At 38.0% G+C, this 23,562-nt stretch overlaps 1 protein-coding gene across 1 annotated transcript in view; it reads left to right on the top strand.

Moving 5' to 3' along the window:
* The first annotated feature begins 2,547 nt into the window (after window positions 1-2,547).
* Window positions 2,548-23,562, top strand: part of SNTG2 (syntrophin gamma 2) — a 194,580-nt gene continuing 173,565 nt past the window's right edge. Inside the window, exon 1 of the mRNA XM_071448450.1 lies at window positions 2,548-2,706. Within this exon, the coding sequence (XP_071304551.1) occupies window positions 2,548-2,706 (159 nt within the window). The remainder of the gene's footprint in view (window positions 2,707-23,562) is intronic.

Here is a 23,562-nt window from a genome sequence, read left to right as displayed (position 1 = left end):
TATGATTGGACTTGATCTTAAAGGCCTTTTTGAGCCTAAATGATTCTATGGTTCTGCTTGGTCCCTTCTTTTTCTCAGTCTTCAGCTATCAGGTGTCCCAGGCCTCTGATTTTTAGGGCAGTCTGAAAAGAAGAACTGCCAGCAGTGGGTAAGGATCAAAATACAGTTGCCTTGTAAGAACTCCATGGGACCTGATATAGCTGCATCCAGGAGTGCTGAGACAACTGAGTGATGTCCTTGTAAGGCCACTTTCTGTAGGGGGATACAGTATGGGTAAATGAAGGTGGTATAGAATGTAATCTTACCCCCTAAAGAGTTGCAGCTGAGCCAATTACTAAAGATTAGGAGCAGGACTGATGTTAACAGGCCACACCTGTAGCAAATAAGTACAGTGTTATAAAAGAGTGGATTGGTGGGAACTGGAGTCAGATGGCTACTGCAAGGACCAGGAAGAGTCAGTGCTTAGAGGAGCTGCCTACAAGAAACATTGAGGCGGTACAAAACTCTGGCAATATGGAATCCTTGCACTTTAATGATAACAGAACTCTTGATATATAAGACAACAACTTTCTATCATCTCTTAAAGATCATAGGCTTTAGGGGTGATTCTGGATAGACAGAGGAAGGCATACCTTGCACCAATCTTAATAACAGACCTTAGGTTAGATATGAGGAAATACAGATTGGCAGCCTCAGCTTGGGTTCTCACAATATTGTGGAGTTGGATCCTTTTAGAATGTGACAGAGATTTCATGAGTGCATGAAGGAGAAGGTGATTATGAACAGTCAGTGTGGACTTTGCAAGGGTAGATCGTGCCTGAGCAACCTGGTTGCCTTTTGTAATAAAATGATAGAATTTGTGTACAAGGAGAGAGTAGCAGATTTTGTTTACCTGTACTTTAGTATGGCTTTTGAAACTGTCTTCTATAGTATTCTTATAGCAAGGATACAGGTACATTATGATCTGGATAGGTGACGTGAGTTAAATATCTGGAGTCAGGAGGTAGTGGTTGTGGGTCTACTTCTTACAGCAGACCCTGCTTTGAGCAGAGGGCTGCACTAGATATCTCCAGGGGTCCCTGCAGTGGGTTGTGTGATGCCAGGACCTGATGTCTCTCTGTGGTACTTCAAGAAGTGAAATGTAAGTAAGATAACCTGGATGGAATTACAGAATTGGTATCCAGTACTTTCTTTTCAGATAATGTACTAATTAGTATAATAATGTCTGAATTTTGTCAGGGAAAAAAAAGGTCACATTAAAGCTCTTCTTCCTTTGAAGATGCTGAATATAAAATTAATTAAGGCAGAAGGAGATCTAAGGAGGACAAAGTACAGGAAAGCCACATGGTAAAATGGCTATGGTACACTGTGTTACTAAATAACAGCTAGGAATATTATGTTTTCTAACAGGAAGATTTAACTTAATGGATATATATTAGTGGGACAGAGAAAGTAAATTTAGGAGACTTCTGAAAGCTAATGTTATACTTCTGGTTTCTTCTTTCTTCAATGTAACACGTATAATGCCTTTTTGCAACAATTGATTTATTAAAAGCTTGAAACTTCCAGCATTCAGTAATGGATTTTATTTTCATATCATAGAATCATAAAATGTTGTGGAAGCCTTACCTTGAACACTTCCAGGAACAGGGCATCCACAGCTTCTCTGAGCAAGCTCTCACCACCCTCATAGTGAAGAATTTTTTCCTAATAAGTAATCTAAATCTACTGTCTTCCACTTGAAGTCCATTCTTATTGTGTGTGCATTGCCCCCAGACAAAAGAAGCAATGATGACCCTGACTCCATGTTCTCAGAAGGCTGATCTATTATTTTATAATATTATATTAAAGAATGCTATACTAAACTGTACTAAAGAATACAGAAAGGATACTTACAGAAGGCTAACAAGATAATAATGAAAACTTGAGACTCTCTCAAGAGTCCTGACAGCTTGGCACTGATTGGCCATTGAGTCAAAATATACCAGAAATCCAATGAAACAATCTCCAGACACATTCCGGACAAGAAAAACACAGGAGAATCAAATGAGATAATAATTGTTTCCCATTTCTGAGGCTTCTGAGCTTCCCAGGAGAAAAATCCTGGGTGAAGGGGTTTTTCAGAAAATGTGACAGTGACACATTCTTCTCTTGTCCTATCATGCTGTTCTCATTTGAAGGACGGGTGTCTGCCTAGGAAGGAAGGAAGGAACCTCCTTTGGAATGGAGAATATGACCCCCCTTCCCTCTGAATTATTATAACTTTGAAGTTAAGAGGCTTTCAGGCAAAGATATGGGAAAAGGAATAACAGTTCTCTACTAGTATGTATAACAAAGCAAACAAATGATGACAACAACAGGAACAAGTGACAGAACCAGAGTCCCAGCCGCAGCCCCTCTCTCGGCCACAGGCACTTTCCCGTTCAGTGCAGTGCCAGGCACGGCCAGCAGGGGTGCTGGTGGCTCCCAGCAGGGCAGTGCAGTGATTCCCCCGCGGCTGCAGGGGGCGCTGTGGCGCCAGTTTGGGCCGTCTCTCTCTGCACGATAATGGTGGGTGCAGCCGGCAGAAATGGACGGAGAAGGGGCTTCCTTTACAAACCCCCGGGGCAGCTGATCCTGGTGCCCCCTCTGGATAGCAAAACGAGCCTCAGAAGTGTCAAGCTGGAACGGCAGGGACGTGGAAAATCCTGGAGTGATAGACAAGATGTATCAGAGCCTCCGCAGCTGTAGCAGGAACTGGTCCCAGAAAAAACCTTGGGATCAGTAGCAGAGGCATGGCGGGGCAGGGTAGTGGCAGTCCAACTCCTGAACAGAGCAGGGAGAGGATCTCTGGAAGGGGAAAGACTTGAGATCTCAGGGTTCCCCCCTGAGGCACCCCAGTAAATGCTGAAAGTCCCTTTTTTAGTGAGTTAGGGTGTTAATAAGGTCCCGGTTCAGTGGCTGCTCTCATGAGCAAAGGCTCCTCCATGGCAGAAGAAGCAGGACAGAGCTGGGCTCTGGTGGTGGCAGCAAATTCCGGCCCAGTAAGCAACAACTCTACCATCCTTGTCCAAAGCTGATAGTGAAAGAGGGCTAGGAGCTGTGCCCAGCCCCTTCTCCTGGTATCTCTGCCCTTCCCAGGAGAATGTCCCTCTGCTAGGATGGTAAAGCCAGCTGCACTCCTCCCCCTTCTTTGTGGTTACTTCTTTTGTCTCTCTGAAGTACCGGTCTTTATTGTTTCTTAGCAACAAAAAGGGAGAAAATTCCCTAAGAAACAGAAAGAAATGGAAAAATCCCAAACCCCAGCATATGCTAACCCTTGTCAGAAGTCTGGCTTTCTAGTAGGATCATTTTAGGCAGTAGGTTTAGGACAGGTTGCTCTCAGGTTTCCCCAGAGTCTTCTGTGGGGAGCCCAATGTTCATATCCATGATTCTCCCCTGGACTTGCTCCAGCAGGTCCATGTCCTTCTTTGTTGGATACACAAGAGCTGGATGCAGCATTCCAGGTGGGGTCTCACCAGCAGAATAGAAGGGCAGAGTCCCCTCCTTTGAGCTGTTGGCCATGCTCCTTTGGATGTAGCCCAGGATTGTTTGAATTTCTGGGCTGCAAGTACACATGGATGGATCGCACTGACCTTCTCTTCAACGAACACCCCCAAGTCTTCTCCTCAGGGCTCAGGTACATTCTTCACTCAGCCTATATTTTGGCTTGAGATTGCCCCAGTCTAGGAGCTGGACCTTGTTGAACTTTGCCTTTGTGAACTTTGTGAGGTCTGCATGGGCCCACCTCTCAAGTCTGTCTGGATGACATCACTTCTCTCCGGCTTGCTGACCACCACACAGCTTGGTGTTGTTGGCAAATGATGGCAAATTACCAATTTAAAATAGGCAAAATACTGGGAATGTATTACTGGGTCAGACACAGCTACATTTCAAATTCAAACTTAGCTTTCCTGTTGCAGTTTTTAATTACTAAATATCAGAGCTTTTTAAAAAGTAGCTGAAACTAAATGAAGAGTAGCTGATAAAAATGTGAAAATCCTGCTGTTCAGGGTTTTCATTATAATAGGTCATGAACTGGCTGAATAGAAATTGGAATCTCAACCAGGATAGAGAATCAGCAAACCTGGTTTGTAACCATGGAGAAAAATTATATGTATTTAAAAAGATGAAATACTAACTAAAACATGCAGAGGTATAAAAAGAAGGAAGCGTACCATGCAAAATGTAAGGGGATATATCAGAAAAAAATGAAAAAGTGAGACATACTATTTATTTTCAGTAAAACTTTTTTCTTCCACAGCTGTAGTTGTCATCATTTTCTAGATGTAACTGAAATATTTTGTCTCAAACAATAAAACAGTAAACAGATCTCTTTTCTGTATGAAATTCCATGTAGAAATTAAAAAAAATCACATCTGCAGTTATTTCACAACTTATATTAGCACTGTAGCTTAATTATTTCTTTTTTAAATTTTCACTCCACATAAGTTGTTACACTTTTATGACAGTAACTTTAGATCCACTGCATCTCATTCATACAAGTGCAATTTCTGTAGGATGTGTTAACTTGAAGTGAGGGTGCACAATTTATAAATCAGTATAAACTTCTATAATTAATCTGTCAGAATTGGGATGGTGTCTTATTTTACCTTGCGCATAAGTCTGTATATTCTTTTTTTTTTTTGTTCACACTACTTCTTGGTAGCTCTGGAGATTTAAAGAGCCAGACTGTGCTTTGCACTTAGGAAGAATTTCAGAGAATATGCTTTCATGTTGCATGAAACAGAGATTTCATTTGTAATACATATGAAAGCTAAATACCTTAAATAAATGTATGGGAACAGGTATTTTTTCTGGGCTGTTTAGTCCAGACCAATAGAAGAAAACAGTATCAACAATTTCTGAAAAGACAATTCTTCAAGAACTTCAGATTTTTGCCTGAGATTTTTCATAATTTCAAAAAGGAAGATAAATAATTGTTTTTCTGTTGCAAATGAGGATAATTAATGCTTTCCTTGTTTAGAGGTTTTCTTTTATTGGATATGGATTTTACAAAATTTGTTAGTTACATACAGTGAAATATGTACTGAAAAGTTATTTGTGTGATCATTATATTCCAATTATCTGCAAAATAACCCCCCATGCCTTTTGTTTCATAGTACTGCTTTAAGTGTTCTGTACAGTGTTTCTCTTCTGTAAATACAAGTGAAGAAGGAAATTGGGAATGGTCTTAACTTTTTAAAGTTTTTCTGTTTAATATGTTTTTCTGTATCGTGAAGAAAGATAGTGCTGTGTAGCTTTGGGTGAGGATGCTGGGTTGTATTGATTCTAGTTGTAGGTGAGAGCCATCAGAGCACAGAACCCAGCTGGCTGTGAACATCAGTGGCAGTAGGTTTCCATCTGGCTTAGTGACCTGCTCATTTGAATGTTCCATCCTCATAAACTGGAGTGTAAAACAGGAAAAATACAAATGTTGGGTCTTACCCATTTAGCTTTTCTCTAACTTTGCATAACAGCTAATGATTTTTCTAAACTCACTCTGTGAAGAGAGCTCATATTGTAAATTTTCACTATCTAGTTTAGTAGAGTTTAAATTTACATTTAAAATTTTGATTGGAAACGTTTGGACAATTAAACAGTTTTGATTTACTCTCCATTTACTCTTTCAGTCAAACCTTTTACAACCTTAAACTCCTCAGATTATATTATCTTTTCTCCCTTAATGTATGTGGTTTTGGCTTTGATTCTGGAGCTGACACTGAAATGCTAGATTTTTATCAGACATCTTGGCAAGACTCTAGCCAAAGTAAACAATTCCTTGTCTTTATAAAGTTAAGATAAATATTTATTTGTGTTAAAAAGCTCTGAACTGACAACAGATTTTAAACCAATGGAAGTAGATGATGAATACCATTATTCATTAAATATCCCTTCTTCTGGGAACTTTTTCCTTGCATGCAAATCCTGAATCTCAGTGGCTCCATACTTATGAGATTATATGAAACCCTTTTGTATCAGGCACCAGAAAATGGAACTTTACATGGATGAGTATGCTGTTCTTGTATTTTAGGATGTTTGTTTGATCAACATCCAAGACTGCGTATTTACTGATGTCAAACAGCCCCTTCCAAACTGCATTGAAAGCAAATGTTAATATTATATTCTAGATGCAATATACATTTTGACTCTTGCATTTGAAAATGTATATATATTCATAGAGTGTTCTGCTGGAAGACTTTTAGACATATGTATTGTGGGAAGTCAAAACAAGCTTTGCTTTCTTCAGTTTGTTTTACCTAATAAGTTTCTTTTGGTCAATTAATGTTGTGCAGACAATGTCACAACTCTCTTCTATTTTGGCTATTGCATAGACCTACTTCTGCAATGTAATTTATAGTAATTGGATTATTGAATGACTATAATAGTTACCAAGAATTGAAGTAATAGATATAGGCAGAGCAATTTCATGCTTTTCAGATGAGATTATATTGCATTTAGGATAAGCCACAAATGACTTGATGACTTCACCAATTTTAATTAACTTTAATATCTAAGAAGAAAAAAAGAACCTTGCTAAATTGTCAGTCATTTTAACTTCAGTTGCTATTTCACAGCTAGCATTTTTCTATGCTCAAGATTCTATCTTTTAATTTTTGACGTATTTCCTTTTCATGGTCTTTACAAAATGTTATTCTGGGCTGTTCTTAAAAGTGAAGTGTGTGACCTTCTGGACCAAGATCAATTCTTTGTCAGCCTGACAATGACTTTTGTGTTTGGAAGAGGACTCTTGTTGAATCCTCAGTGCATGCATTTTGATGTTTTGTCTGTGAAAGCTATTTAATGTGTAGCTTGAGATGTCTGTAAGAAAATTTGTGAGTGTTAGGGTTAAATATTAGGCCTCATTTTCCCTCTCCTAAGCTGTGGAAATCTGTTCAAAGACAGTGCTTGCAAATCAGGAAGTGTGGTGTTTCTCACTGCTGTAGTGCTTTTTACTGTCCTTGCTAATTTCATTTGCTCTAAGTTAATGTATGAATGCTAGTGAATTAATGTTTTCACAGTTCTCACTTTTCAACTTCTGTGTCATTCACTTAAGTCACTAAAGCTGGCAGGAAGCCTCCTCCCAGTGTGGCAGACGTCTGCAGAGATGCTCATTTTAAGCATGGTCCATCTCTGTACAGTAAGAGATGTACCATGCTGACAGAGGTACCCGACCTGTACTGAAATGGTTGAATTTTCATAAGTAGCTGGCAATGATAAATAAAACTTGATTTAAAGCTGAGAAACAAACCAGAATGTAAAATCTAAATTACAGCATGTCATTTCACAAAGCCTTGTGCCTCCAAAACCAGAACCAATGCATTTTGATGGTGGAGGTTGACTGTCTGAACTCTGGGAACATCACTGGGCTGCAGCCTCCCTGGTTAAGTAAAGCTTGGGGGCCCATTTCAGCCCAGCCTGACACCCCTTACCCTGGACTGACCCACACTGGCACCAGCTTTCCTCACAACTTGTTTGGGCTTCCTGGCTTGGCCTCGTCTGGCCCCTTTGCCTGGTTCTCAGAGTCGGATGCCCAAACCCCCTTTGCTGCCAGCTCACTGCCCCCTCGGGAGCAGCCAGAGCAAAGGCTGCTCCTGGACACTGAGTGCCCTCTGTGCAGAGCTGCCTGTGACAGCCAGGCCCCTGCCACAGTGGCTGCTCGAGGCTGTGTTTAGTCCCATACCTGATGGTTTTCCTCACATAAGATGTAGAGTGGGATAAATGACAAGCAGGTGTACAGCAGGTGACAGAAGGTGTTTTATGTGTACAGAAAATACATGCAAAAAACTGAAGGGATTTTATTTTTCTGCCCAAAACTGCATTATGTTATGCAAAGTTATGAATTTTGAAACAGTAAGAAAAGAAGTGAAGGTTTATAACAAAAAGCTTCATTAAATACACTGCCAGTCAAGTAATATTTCAAGAGGCTGTTTGCTGTAGCACTTCTCATGTTCTTTCTTACTGACTAAACAAAATGATGCAGACAAGTAATTCTTGTAATGTAATCAAGCCATTTTAGTTTTGGAATGTATTTCTTCTGAAATTTATGGATGACCCATTACCATTTTTGCAAGGCAAATTTATTATTTCTGGCTTCTCTGATAGGTGTCATGTTTCAAGTGATAATGAGTCTGTAACTTCACTTGGCAGTTTGCTTAATGATCTGGTGAGTGTAATTTTTTCCTCTGGTAGGGCAGCTAATGTACCCTACTGCAGCTTGAAGTGTTGCCTCTTGTTCTGTCATTAAGAACAAATGAAATTAATTGATTCTGATCTTCTTTCAAATCTGTAATGGTACATTGCAAAATAGTTGTCATCTCTACCACCAGAATTTTCTTTCTAATGTGTTTGTGCTGCCCAGTAAAGGGTCTGATAAAATAACAACAGTAGTTGGAGATAAAGAGTCAAATGAGGAATATTTAATCTATGTATTTTCATGAAGAAGTGATTTTTGATTGCAAATTTTCTGTGTTATGGTGGAAGCTTGACCAAAATTCAAAAGAAAGCAACATTTATGGGGGGTTTAAATAGTGGAAACTGGTATAATTTGAAATTTGAAAATAATATAGCATATCTCTTTTGGTAATTTCAAATTGTTTCCATGTGTAGTAACACTTTAAATTGAAAATTTACAGGTTCATCATGAAATAGGTTGTGAGGTGGAAAATGCAGATGAGAAAGGTTAGGGTAAATATAGGGCAGTATTTTGTTCTCATTGGAGCCCAGAGTTAGCTGAAAACTACCCTAGAATGTATAATCTCACTCTTTTTAGCATAAAATGAATTCTTAAACCTAGTAATATCTGTGACAATATTGTCTTACCAACTCTTCTCCCACCAAGAAGATCAATGATTACAGTACATGCTTCTATGTTATTTTGAGACTTCTTTTTTAAGACTGCGATCCAGAGAACATCTGTATTTGCACTGGATTGACAGATGTTCCTTACCACTGTGGAATGTAGCACAGAAATCGTGAATCTGAGGCCACAGCTACACCATGTGATTGCAGTGCTTGACTGTCAGCTGGCAGTCTAGAGGTCCCAAAAGTGTCTCACAGGATAGTAAATGACTTAGTTATTATATTCTATGTGGAGAAGCTATGTAGTTCTCACTTTTAAGTTTATTAATATTTTGAAATCAGTTATGTGTAAGTATGAATAATGTTTCGTGTACTTGATAATACAACTTTATATTTTGTGCTGTGCATGCAACCATAACCTCTGTGGTCAATGGAACTTGGTTGAATAATCAATTGGAGCATTTATTTTATCTCCCTCTATCAGATTCATAAGCCTTTAATATTAAAATAAAGAGGAGAAAGTAGGAAACTAGCTATAACAGAGGAAAACTTGAAGCAACTCCTTAGGATTTTTGCAATAAGTGACAAATTAAGGAGTTATATCTCATTTTGAAGCCTACACTTTCTATTAGCATGGCTTTGCAGTCATGGTATGATTAAAAGCTGAAGACTACAGCCGGTGCTGAGCATGTAAGGCATCAGTGACACACATAAGTGTCAGCTGCTGGCTCTGTGCTGACACTAAGCTGAGGATTTCAGGATTACTGTCCCATGTTGCATGTAAGAACAAGCAGCATTCACTCACAGTGAGGAATGTGGTTAAGAAGGTGTGGGTTTATTAAATGCATCTGAGAGAAGTCCTGTGACATTTCACCAAGTGAAGATGAAAGACTCAAAAGCATTCTAAGCTGGATGTTTCACAGACCCCTACTCTCCCTTCTTCCAAACTATTTTTATGTTTTATCATCACAGGATCCTAGAATCTATATTAAAATTAATGTTTTTGTAATTTTCCTGTTGTTCAGTATGAGGCAGTAAACATGATCTTCTCATATGGTGGAGTAGAGAGACTTTGCTCAAGTTCTGGGCTCTGGAAGAGAGCCCAGAATCTCTGCACTTTCAGCCGGGTGGGTGTGGGGGCTTGGTTTGCAGCTGCCTGGCAAAGTCTAACATATTTGTCTCCTTCTTATACTGATTAGAGACTGCAGGGTCCACAACCATAGAGTTGAGTCATAGCAACTGTCATAGTCATCCTGCCTAAAAGCAGGATGCTTTTAGGCTCCCCTTTCTTGTACTAAGGTGTGGTTTTTTTCAGGCTTAACCACAGTCTTTTTGTAAATCCAGGTATCTCTGTGTCCTTTTTTGAGACTACCAAGCATAATTTTAACTAGACTAGAACAGCTGTTCTAAGTGTGTTGTCCTTTTAAAGGAAGAGTGTTTATGATGTTACTGAAATATCAGGAATTAGTGTATTAGTATTCTTTTCATCTTTCTTCAAACCTAGATGTATCTGATTTAATCACTTAAAAAAGTTGTGTGTGTCTGTATGTTTGTGCTGGGAGTACAGTTGGACATACTTATGGAAGTGAAAGGGGAAAGATGTGAACAAATGCCTCTCCTTTTGGAAAGAATGTGGAGAAAATCAAACCACCGTTATGCAAATTAAAAACCCACCTCGTATTACATTTCACTCTTCAGTTATTGTGGAATTTTCTACATTGATGTGAAACGCAGTGATGTAATTTTGAAATACTACCTTCTTTTAGCTGTGCTCTGGGAGCAAAACTGAAAGTATTAAATCTCTCTGTCATGTGAATTGTTAAGTACAGTGCCCATTGACTCCAAGAAGAATTGAAATTGCTTGTCTATGAGTGAATTGCACATTGAGTGTGATCTTCATATCAGAATGTTACCAATAAAAGTTACAGAGTAAATGTTTCTTAGGATATATTTCTCTATAAGAATGACATATTTTGGGCTCTAATCAGTTAGCCACTGTCATCTTAAGATGTCTGATTAATTTAAAATGTGAATCAGTCTCTCATTTTGAGTCTTAATTCAGATTAACTGCAAGTTTGAGGATATACACTTGAGTCTCTTGCTTAAGCTTTTAAAGATCAAAGAGTTGCTGTCTAGCTTCAAAGTGTTTTACTAAAACTCTACATAAACAATTAAAGGTGGCTCAGTGTCTTTAAAGAGACTTCTTAACATATGTACTACGTAGTAGCTAACACAAAATCAGAAGTATAAGGGATGGTTGTGTGCTTATGTTTTGTAGTTATTTGGAGAATACTTGCAAGTAATACTAACACAGGTAGCAACTACATAAAGGGACAAAGGTTGATAAGTGAAAATAATTTCTTAGGAAGAAATAACTTTTTAGCCAACTGAAGCAAGAATGTTTCAAACTTTTTCTATTTGTTTTCTGTCCCCAGTGAGTTGCTGGTTAATTGCTTGTGCTGAAGGCTATTGAAAGAAGCAGGACATGTTTTTAAGCTGTGTTTCCTGGGAGCCATTTTCTTTCCATAATACACATCTTAGAATTCAACTAGTTCTAACTGATTAAATGTATATGCATAGATTAACTTTATTATTCATGAAGTGAAATAAGAATGGTTGATATTCACATAGTCATTTGGGAACTGCACTTTTGTGGGGAGCAGGGGAAGTAAGACAATTAAAAGAGTAATTTTGATGAAAATTATAACATCTGATAAAGTGACATTTATACAAGCCCTACATATAATTTCTATTTAAATGTCTTGAAGCACAATTAGGACACTTCATTATTTTCTGTCTTAGTCATATAATCCCAATTTCAATACAATTATAGATGATTTAAGGTAATTTGCAAGGAGTTTCTTCTATTTCACCATCAGTTACTTCTCTTTTAACATGGCTTGTTGAAAATATCCCTGGCCAACTACATCCTTGTATCGTTGCAGGACTCCCCACATGCCATCAAAAGTTTCCCACCAATACCTCCCACCTTGGCCATGTACAGCTGCAGATTTTTCACCTGTCATTTTCAAGAAATGACCTTTAGACTGTGGTGGCATTAGGTGTCTGAGGGTGCTTCTGTGAGATGCAGAAGTTCATTGCCACTGTCACAGGGAGGTCCTGTTCATGGCTGCATGAAGAGCCTGCATTCTCACTGTCTTTCTGTTGTGCATAGACATTCATAGGCAATTACATTCCCAGATACTGTTGGCATCCTTTAGGATTAGCCTCTCAGCAGTGCTATTAAGAGGAAAGACTTTGAAAGAACTTTTGTTTGGAAGAAAATTAAAGACAGAATAAGCCTTAAATGTCATATCTTAAGAAATCTCTACTGGTAAAATTGGATTTATTGCCTTCTGGAACTTGTGATCAAAATTAATGTGGAAAATAAATTTTCAACTGCCATTGCAGACATCAGAAAAAATTGTATGGTTAACCATTGTTGCCTTCCTATCAAGATTTTTTATGTCTTACCAGAACATGTTACTGAGATCCAGTAGCAATGAACATCTGATTGGCAGAGATGAACAGTGGGAAAAATGTTTGCACAATCTTAAGTGCAGTTGAGTGAACTAATTTTGTGAAAGAAGCATCAAAACATGCAAATCATTGTCTCTTGTACAATGGAAAATTCCAGTATTCCTTGCATATAATTTCTGTCAAATAATTTGGTGTTTTTCACACTGAACAGTTAGATCAGTTTTGCCAGTCAAATGTGTCTGAAAATCATTGAAAAGAGCTTTAAAAATCAAATCTGGTAATAGTTGTGTAGGGGTCTTGAGTCTTTCTATTTAAAAGGAAGTGAGAATGTTGCCCCCTTGGTGAAGGTATTGCCTGGGTACCTCATAGACTCTAATCTAAGCCTACCATCTTTCATCTTAAAGCCATTCCCCCCTGCCCTATCACTGCATACCCATTTAGAAGTGCCTCTCCAGCTTTTCTTGTAGGCTCCCTTCAGGATGCAGTTAGGTTTTCCTGGAGAAAATCTGATATTGCGTAGACAGAAAAATAACTGACTGCTCCAGGTATGAGTCCTAATCAGCTTAAAATGAATAATTTAAATTAATTTTTGATGGGTCAGTCTTACTTTTCCAAGAAGATGAAAAATGAATGTTTCAATTTCTGTAATGCTGTACTATTGTGGCTGTCACTCAGGCTTTTCCTGCAAATCCAATGAAAGACTTAATTTGTTATGATGAAGTACAATACCTCTGGCAATCCTTTAAGGCCATATTATGACCAAAAGTAAATTAGTTATGAAAATATTCTTGTTTTGTATTAATAGAAAGCATTTTTTTTCATTTAGCAGCAAATAACAAATCTCTCTAGTGAATAATGCTTTAAAGAGACTTCCTTTTATATTTAAATTATTTTTTGAAAGGAAGCATCATACTACTTTTTGGGAGAACAGAGGAATAAAGTCTTAGCAAAACTTGTTAATATGCATCTCAAGGCTTATGAGTTATCCTCTAGATACTTGTAATAAACAGAATTTTTGTATTGTTCAAGAGTGATAAAGTAGTAGAATGTACATGTTATACAAGAAAATATATATTCATGCTATTAATATTTTCATAAAGAAATACTTTGGAAAATTTTAATAACAGTTTGCTTTTCAAAAAACAGTCCAATAAAAAGATGCACAGTGTAATTCATTACTTTTCTAGTCTTCCATCAACACAGTTCTTGAGGAGATGGAAGAAAGGCACAATGTATGAAATCATCCTCTTCTCCTAATTGACAGAGGTCCTGGGTAGGTGTTAAAGAGCAGAAAACTGAAAAAAAAATATGCAGAGATTTAACATGTTACAAAGGAAAGCTGACACATTTCACATTACTCCTGTGAAAATCTTTTACTGGGATCAGTATTATTCCTCATAAAGATGTTAAGCTCTGTTCATCCCATTAGCACATGCATTGGGTTTGCATGGCCTGGTTTTTGGTAGCAGGGGGCCACAGAGGTGGCTTCTGTGAGAAGCTTCCAGAAGGTTCCACCATGTACAGCAGAGAGAATCCCTGATGGCTCTGAGGATGGATGTGCCACTGGCCAAGGCTGGGCGAACTGGAGATGGCAGAAGCCCCTCTGTTGATAGTGTAATTAGGAAGAAATCAGAACAAAGGTTGTAGAAGCAGGTTTCATTCCAGCCAGAGAAAAGCATAGTGAGAACATGAGTCGAACAGCCCTGCAGACACCAAGGTCAGTGCAGAAGGAGGGGCAGGAGGTGCTCCAGGAACCAGAGCTGGGATTCCCACAGCCCATAGTGAGGACCATGGTGAGGCAGCTGTACCCCTGCAGCCCATGGAGATCCACCTGCAGTCTGTGGAGGAGCACACACCAAAGGGCCTGGAGGGCTGAGAGGAGGCTGTGATCCCATGGGAGGCCTATGGAGAGAGGGGCCCTGCTCCCAGGCTGGAGCAGCCTGTACTTAGGGGACTGCACCCCATGGAAGAGTGACCCACACTGCAGCCGTCTGGGGGGAGCTGTTGCTCAGGGGATGGACTCACTTTGGAGAAGTTCATAGAGAACTGTTTTTGCTCCAGGTTGGACTCTATGCTCTTGGAGGTCCTTTACAACCTTAGTGATGCTATAGTTCTATTAATACACACCAAAATACTGCCTGACAATGTATTCTGTCAGGAATAATTTCTCTTGGTATTTTTGCTGTAGAAACCAGTACTTTTACATTGATTTCACAAATACTCTGTTTCTGAACCTGCTTTAGTTCATGCCAGCAAAAAGGTTTTAAAGTTTTTTGCAAGCTTTTAAAAACTAAGCTTTTTCTCAAAAAACCACTTTTTTCTATCGCAGGGAATGACATGACAAACAACTTCATTCTGTCAGTTCTTGTCAGTTTTGTTTCTTTTTCTTCCTGGAAAGGAAAGCCTTTGTCAGTTTGGGGAGGGTTGTTGTCAATTTTTCTTTCTTTAATGGTGAATTAAAATAAGCCAAGATAGCTTCTGTGTTATGTTGATGAAAATATTAAACTATGAGCTAAAAAGAGAAGGCATGGAGGGATTTTTGTTTGTTCTGTTCTGTATGACTAGTCTGTAACTTTGACAACTCAGTGTCTCTAGTGAAAAGAAATTTCAAGAGTATGGTTTTTTTTTTCACACAAGGCAGGTTTTTGGATTGGTTTTCTTTCAGCTTGGACAACTCCAAAAGCGCTTATGTTAAATGGTATCTAAAGAGTAGGGTTTCATTTTATTTATGTAGTTTCTACTAAACTTTCATTGTTATAGAAGAAAGGGAAAGCATGTTTAGCAACATTCTGCAACTTAAATACTTCCATTTTTTAAGTGTACAGTTTTATGAGAAGACCAATTTTTTTTAAGATCCTTGCAAACACCACTGAATTTGATTTCAGAATAGAAGTTTGGATGTGCTGAGTTGTACTTAAAACAGTTTAAACATGCAAAATTATATTGTTTGATGAATGTGGAAAAATATTTTATTATTCAGTCAGTTTTAAAAGAAAATGCTCCTTTTAAATTAATTTTAAGCCAGTTAAAACATAGCATTGGTGCACATTCTGCTTTGGCTTTTGTAAATTTAGATTAAATGTTTCAGAAATTTTATATTTCTACCTGACAACTTAAAAGAATGACTATTACAAAAATTAGCATCATTTTAATTTTTTTTTTCACTTGCAATAAAGGCTTATTATTTTGTCTGTTTCCTAACAACCGGTGGTTCTCTTACTACAACATAAACTACAAAGGCAAAAACAAGACGGAACAGCAAATGTTCCAGTATTCACAAGTCATTATGTTTAATGTTAAGATTAGATATCTGCAACTGCTGATGCTTAATACACTCAACATTGCAGATTTGATCTAAAGCCAGTTTAACATTAGTATAAATCTTAGTGTTGATTCAAATAACCATTGATTTTCAGAAAGCAGAGGTATATGTGGATGTTCTCAGAATGTTTTCTGGCTTTGTGAAAGTGAAGGGACATTGGCCATCTTGCTAGACAAGAAAGTTTCAGATATGAAAATTTAATTACTGTCTGGAAGTATAAAAGCATAACAGACAAATAACTGCTATTTGCTGGGATGCTGCATAAATGGAAAATAAAGTGGAGCAATGCAGATTTTGCTGCAGTCAAATGTGAAGTTCAACGTGTAGGTGCCACAAACGCTGATAATACCTGGAGATGGCAGAGATATGGGGCTTATGGAATCCCGGGAACTGAAGGGATTGCTGCTAACCAGGAGAGGCACAATGAGAAGCTATGGAGCATTAAATTGTTCAATGTATTTTTTGTGTAACAATTGTTAGGAAGAATTAATTAATGCTTGCTGCTATAAAATCTCCAGAGGCCTCTATAAAACCATTAATGTATCATTACATGTTATATGTAAATGCCTTTGTGACATTATCAAAATCTCTAAATATAATTGTTTGGGATTTTTGTTAAGATTATATGGAACTAAAATGCAGTCAAGCAACTGATGTGCTCAAATTTTATTTGCTTCAAATTTTACAATGCTAGTTTACCTTTTCTAAAATTCACCAAGACATAAAATACAACCTGGAAAACAGTCTCTCTTGAGTGTTGGGGAAAGAGCACGTGGGCTCTTCTGTTTAGTTTGCTAAATGATAAAAATACATGCATGTGGAAGAAAGTCGCTAGTTTACATTTTTTCATGTGACAACTCTATCAATCAAACACAAAATTCAACATCTTCATGCTTCCTAAGAAAATATTTCACAATAGTGCTTTGCTTTTAGGTCTTCTGTTATTGACTTTTCAACACTTTTAAGATAGCTCATCACCTATATGCAACTGCAGAATGCTATCATAAGTAATTAAAACTAAGAAAAAAGTTCTCACATTGCTCTGCAACTTTTTGCAAACTTCTAAGTCAATTTGCAAATTTTAGGTTGCATTGTGAAGTTTAAATATGAGGTATTGAAATGTATGCACATTACACAAATTGTTCTAAAAATGAAAGTAGGTCAGATTTCTGGAAACTCCATGCTTGAGTTAGAGTGACTTCTGATTAAAAGACTTTCTGCATCGAGATACATAATGAATGTCTATTCCTAGCTGTTTATGTGCTTGTATTACTTGAGTTATACAGCAGCATTTTCATGTTGCTTGCTCAGCACTAGTTTTGTTTATATTTTGTGTTGTTACTTTTAAAATTCTTTATATGTTGTTTCTTTATATGTTAACACCATAAAAATCTGATCTTCACTACCAAGTGATGCATTCACAGATGAGATTTTAAATTCTAGTATGGAAAGGAAAATTTCTCATTATATGGTCTTGGGAGCAGTTATTTTTTAATCTTAGTGGCCTGTAAACAAAACCTTTTAAGAAGGACAGAAGGACAAAAGGATGATGCAAAGATACAGGATTTAGAAGTGTTGTAGAAAGAGGAGGTGTCTAAGGAGCTCATTGTAGACATTTAAATTGAAGCCATTGGAACCCATTGGGGAGACATTCCAGTGAATGTTTTTAGGCAGCCTGTGTCAGTTCCTGGAGTCACAGAACCACTGGGCTGGAAAGGCACTTCTGGAGTTTGCCAAGCCCAACCCTTTATTTAGAGTGGACTCACCAGGAGGAGGTTGCTCACGGTGATGTCCAGCCAGGTCTTGAATATCTGTAAGGCTGTGCACTCCACAGCTTCTTAACCTTTTCCAGTGCTTGACCCATCTTCACAGTAAATCTCTCAATGGTACATCTTAATATGACCAAGAGTAGAGCCAGAGCAAGTTATGACTCTACTTTCTACTCCCCTTGATAAAGGAAAAGCCTTCCCCTAACTATATTCAGTTAAAGTTTAGGTGGGGGTCTAAGGTGTGGTTTGTCACACTGCTCCAAACGTTTTGTCCCTTTCTTCTAAGCAAAATAATGGCTTCTCTTCCATGTGCCATTTGGATCATTTGGTCTGAGTGCAGTGCTTTGTAAATCCTCATGGGGATTACACATTGTTTTTTAGATTAGCTCAGGGTCTCATGCTTAATTTAATGTCCACAGAGTGGATTCAGTAATGTGAAACTAGTCAAATATTCTTGGTCATCAACAGAGAATAGCAGCTTTGCTCAGAAAGACCTTCCTGTGAACAAGATAGGAAAATACATGGTATTTGTGCTCATGAATGCAAACAGTGTATTGTTGCTTCTGCTCTGTCAGAGCAGACCAGGGAGAGGCTGCACAGAAGTCTGAGTGGCTGAGTTTGTGAAGGTAAAAAAACAGGATGTAAAGAATAAGGACAAAAGGGTTTGGAAATCTTTAATGTTACTTGGAAGTCAGAATGAAAGGAAACCAAAAACCTTTAAAGACAATGTTCCCAACATGCTTGGGGGAAGGAATTGGGGTGCCAAGAACCTCAAAAAGAAAGAGAGCTGCAATATTTAATTACAGTAGTGTATATGGAAGAGGAAAAGATAGAAACTTGCATGCTATTTTTGTATGTTTTCAATTATTGTTCTTATTTGTGGGGCCTTCTATAAAACCTTGCCCTTCTCTTCAAGAGGAAGGATAATGCAAAATCTCTGAGAGGATGATGTTTCTTTATATTTTTTTTTCATAAACTTCACACTCCTAGAAACCTTCCAAAAATATCAGTGTTTGAAGCTCCATTATTTTTAAAGTGCAGCTAATCACAAAGGCAAGTTGTGTCAGACAAATCATACCTGTTATGTTACCTACTTGTAAACCTGCAGTCTGAGCAATCAGGAGGCTGAAACACAGCTTGGAGTGATGCTCATCTAGCCTTGCTCATGCAGCTATTTTGTCTATGTTCAGAGTTTGAGGTATATATACCATATTCTGCTGTATAAAAAAAAACAGAATAAGCAAGCCACTTCTACTTTTTTTTTCAGTTTTCAGCAGGGGAAAATCTTTGTGTTAAAAGGATTGCACTGGAGGTGGGCAAACCTGTATGTTGCCTTTTAATTGTCAGTGTCGTGTGGGACAGCTGTATTGAAGTATCTTAGAGAGCAGCCTCAAAGTGATGCTGAACATGACCACAAGAGAAATACATTCTTGATCTATTTTTGAGATTTGACTATGGATCCCCGAGTATTGTCTGTCAGTGTTAAAAATGTAATTTCAGCGTGACTTTAAAAGAGTGAAACCACTGAAACTTAATGTTTGTGTTGGTTGTTGAATGATTATTGCCTGAAGTAATTACAGTGTAATGTAAAATATATTCTCAGTAAGAAAGTCTGTTTGTAAGTCTTTTTGCTATTTTTTCCCATGATTTTTATCCCAGGTGAAAATTTCATTGTATATGCCTAAGCTCTGGATTCTTGAGTTTGTGTTCAGTCTTTTCAGGCAATCCTAATGAAAAATGCCTTATCCAATATATTAATTTTATTTTTATCTTCATTTCTCTTCTGAAAACAGTCAAACCTCCAGAGGGAAAAGAAAATTAGTCTATTAATTGCCTAGGATTTCTAAATGTAATAATGAGGTACAGCAGTGTCCCATTCCTTCAGCTGTTCTTGCCAAACCTGTTCTTGTTCTTGTCGTGCCAAACCATGACACCTGCAAAGAAAGGCTGGGAATACTTAATAGGGTATGTTTAACTCTATATTATATATTAACTACAAGAAATCCAGAGCTAATAAAAGAGAGAGTATACAGAGAGCAATAGTACCAATAAATACATAGAATTAATAGAATGTAAAAAGAACCATTCAGCTGTTACACTGTAGTTTTCTAAACAAAGAATTTTTTTTCTCTTGCATTACTCAGAACCCCTTAAAAGATGAAGATACATAAGAAAAGTAATACACATATACATTATGAAATAAATTCTAAATAAGAAATATGTGAAAGTTTTGAATTATATACCACACTAAATCAATAGAATAGGTAATACTGCTGATTCCCTAGAATTCTCAAAAATTAGCTTAATCATTCATAAAATTCAAAACAAAGATGATGGTTGTGCCAGATGAATGATTTTGTAATGAGTGAATAAAGCTCTTATTCAGTATGGCAGTTCTAAACAGGAACCAGATATGCATGGTTTTCCATGACATTGTTGGGAGTAGATAAAATAAAGAAATTCGTTACCTCAGACCAGGTTTCTTTTCATCTGAAATATATTATGATAGATTAGTCAAAGTATTTGATTTGGGTACACCTGGTATCAGCCAACTGTACTAAGTGAAAAGATTTTCTCTAGCTTGAATTGGTTTGTTTGAACAAATGATTAAAAATCATTGCACTGCAAAGTGATTATGAACACACAACTCTACACACAGAAGGATAGGGAAAATCTTGTCAGTAAGTGAAAAGACAGTAATTGAGTGAATAAGATTGTTATCACTGATTTTGAGAAAAGTAGTTATTTGAATTTTCATCTGAATTACTGATAAGAATATGAAGATAAGCAGGGTAGAAAGAAAGAAAAGTAGCAGGGAAAAGTGATAAGAGAAGTGACTGGGATGAGATAGAACTATAAGTTGTTAAGTATAAAGGTGTACAAAAATTGTTTAATCTAAATATTTTTTTTCGTTTGAGTCTGTGTGAGTGTATTTTGTACATCCTGGTATTTAAGGTTCAGATTCTTATTTCCAACCAATTTAGAACTGTGTGTTCAATGTACTATAGACCAAAGCCTTCTGTTTCTTTGGGGAACAAAACAGCATAACTGAAGCTAGGAGAAGAAATTTTGAAGGTTGAGAATGATCAGGCTTAAGAGACAGCACTTATTTGTAAATGCTGACACACCAACAGTCTCTAGCATCTTGGTATTGCTCAGAAAAGCCAGTCTGGACTCACTTCTGAAGAATTTTTGATGGAAGGGAAGGCAGTTTGCTGAAGAGCTACTAGGCCTAACTGAGTCTGGTATTTTTAGCCCCCCAAAGCAATACAGATACATTAGTGTCCTTTAACTAATTATCTACTGAGAAACGAAGAAGGCTCCAGCCATTTTGGAGCCACTCTAATATTGTGGTGCTTCTCAGAGCCAACCTACCTCAAGTAGCTCTCTCCTGTTTCACTGAGAGCACAAGTATTGGCATTTACTCATTCCAAGGCAGCATTTTTGGCTAGAATACCAAATACATGTTTTGAAGGGACTTATATTCAAAATCATGCCTTGAGTGCTGAAAATATATATTTTGGAAGTCTTTTCTCAGTTAAGCACTTATGTTGCTCTCCATAATTATGAAATTCAAATGATTCCCTGGGATATATTCCAACAGAACAGTTGTTAAACAGAGCCTTCTGGACTGGCATGTATGATTTTGACTGTTTTCTGATCTTTATGAAGATGCTCGGCAGAGTTTGCTTTTTGAGCAAGTTTGCAGGAATACCTCATTCTGCAGAGCTTTAAGTGGGTTTTGCTGTCACTGCACCTCAGTGATTTCTATATATAGCAAGATTAGACACAAAGTGTTTTTCTGAATTGTTTTCAAAACTGAAAAAATAAAAAATGTTAAGAAAAACTCATTTATTGAATTATTTAGTTTGTCACCTGCTCCTTGCATTCCAACACTAGTGTAAGCTGTTTTGTTGCTTTTGTGTAGACGCCCAAGTGTCTGTGTCAGATGAACACATTTTTGTGGAGTTCACACTTTGGTGGGATTTACTGATGATTTTAAAAGAGATGAAGAATGCATGTCTGCTTGGATGTTGATGAAGGTATGGCCGTATTTGTTTTCATTGCATGTTTTAATTTGTGGAATGGGTCACTATGTAGGACTGTAAAGAGGTGCATATTGTCTTTTATACTAGAGTTTGGATTTTTAAAAACTATTAGTTGTCATGATTTTGGTCTTTGAAAAATTATCTGTAATAATGTAACAATTTTTTATTATTTCTAGCTAAAATATGAACATATTATTCCTTATGATATTTCAGATTTTTACCCCAGTTTTCTTATTCCAAAGCAACGGAGATAATTCAAGATCATTACACCATTTCTTCTGTGTCTGAATTTGTGACATTGTCCCTGCCTGCAGCGGCCCTGGGGTGGCCAGGCTGGTGAAATCTCTTGGGAATGGTCCCATGAATGTGTTCACTCACCTGCTCAGGGACTGGCCATTGCCAAGGCTGATTCTGTTGCTTGTTAGATCTTGGTTGTAAACACCCATTCCATGTTAACCTAGACAAGCAGGGCAGTATTCACTGAAGGGTAGATGACAGTAAGCACAGCTAAAACAAACCCAAATCCTTAGAAGTGCAGAGACTAAACACCATCAGTTAGTGCAGATCTTCTCTGTGACCTTCTAAAGGAAAGGCAAAAGCCTGTTTCCTGGGCTGTCTCAGAAAACTGTAGCATTTTGAAATTTTTCTAGATCCAGGAGACTGAAAGGTTGTTAATGGGTCTCAGACAGTGAATGTTTCATTTTGTCTCTTTACAGCTTATGAGCTCTCAGTGTAGAGGGTTCAGGCCAGAGAATGAAGTTGTTCAGCTGGTGATGCCACTATGCCTGGATGCAGACTATCCTCCTTTTCAAAGCCCTGTGACTTTCAAGCCTTATATATGGCCTTGAAAAGTGCTGCCTTTTTACGTATTTACTTTTATTTTTAACACTGGCTCAGTAATAACAGTGTTGTAAAAAAAGTACCAAACAGAATGACAATCAAGGTGAAAACTGTAAGCTAGCAACATTTTCAGGCAAGGTCATTTTAGTTTTTTGCTTTGTTGAGTATAATACTGTGTGCAGAGGCAGTGTCTTGATATCTGGCCAAGTCATGCATACCTTACTCCTTGCTTGGGTACAAGGTACAGCATCGTGCTGCAGTGATAACTATTCCAGGGCATTGCACCTTGGTGGTCTGCACTGGGATGTTGTCACCATGAAGCCTAGAATTGTTTGATCCCAAACTACAACTGACTCAAAGCCTCCTCAGGCAGAATCACAGGTTAGCAAGAACCAGAGGAGTTGAGTGAGGCCTCTTTGTCTGGGATGGAGAGGGAAAGGTTAACAGTCATGACATGGGCTCTCAGGAGGGATCCAGGCCAGAGAACAGTTCTGGCACATTAAATTCATGAGTCTAGACACAGTTTTTGGATGGAAGCTGTGCTAGGGGAAGCAGCCAGCAAACTAGATATGTTATGCACAGACTTCTGCAATGTTGCTCCAGCTTCAACTGAGAGCTGACTGCACTCTTGACCTTGCAAAGTACTTGACTGGGGAACTGGAGCAAGTGAACTCCTATTTGCCAGACAGAATCTGTTCACTGGGAAGTGGTGTGCTGCAGTCAGAAAGCTGGGAAGCCAAGCATCATCTTTTTTTGGCACAGCAAATTTCTCTGTAACATGTCCTGAGGGTTTGCTCATCACTGATTAAAATCTCTTGCTTCCTCCCAGGAGAGGGTAGAGGTGCATAGGCACCTGCCCACCTCACCTCTGTTTGATGGTGTCCCTGAGAAGAAACAAATTAGGAGCTGCTGAGAGTGTGAGCTGCTAATTTAATGTCAGCTGTTGCTTGTTCCAGCTAAAGCAGGAAAAGCATTGGGCAAGATAAATAGATATGGTCTGAATATGGAGGGGCTAAGTTTTTCATCTGTAGGTTGCAGATCACTTTTTTGCAGGTTGGGAGCTCAGGCCTTAGGAGAAAATAGTTGTTTGTGATGTAGTGAAGTGAGGAAGGATGATGGAGCAAAACTGAAACTGGGACCAGGATGGACTGAGAGGAGAGCCTGGAAAAAGTGACTCCAAGGTGATCAGCTCTGACTGCGCTGGATCGTTCTTCAGGTCTCTTGGCCCATACACCCAGGACAGGTGTCATGTGCTAACAGTCTTGAGTTATGCATATTTCTC

The sequence above is a fragment of the Agelaius tricolor genome, unplaced genomic scaffold (assembly GCF_023055355.1).
Source record: "Agelaius tricolor isolate 1412-34295 unplaced genomic scaffold, bAgeTri1.0.p SCAF_1, whole genome shotgun sequence".
NCBI classification, from domain to species: domain Eukaryota; kingdom Metazoa; phylum Chordata; class Aves; order Passeriformes; family Icteridae; genus Agelaius; species Agelaius tricolor.
This window is presented reverse-complemented; position numbering and strand designations above follow the sequence as displayed.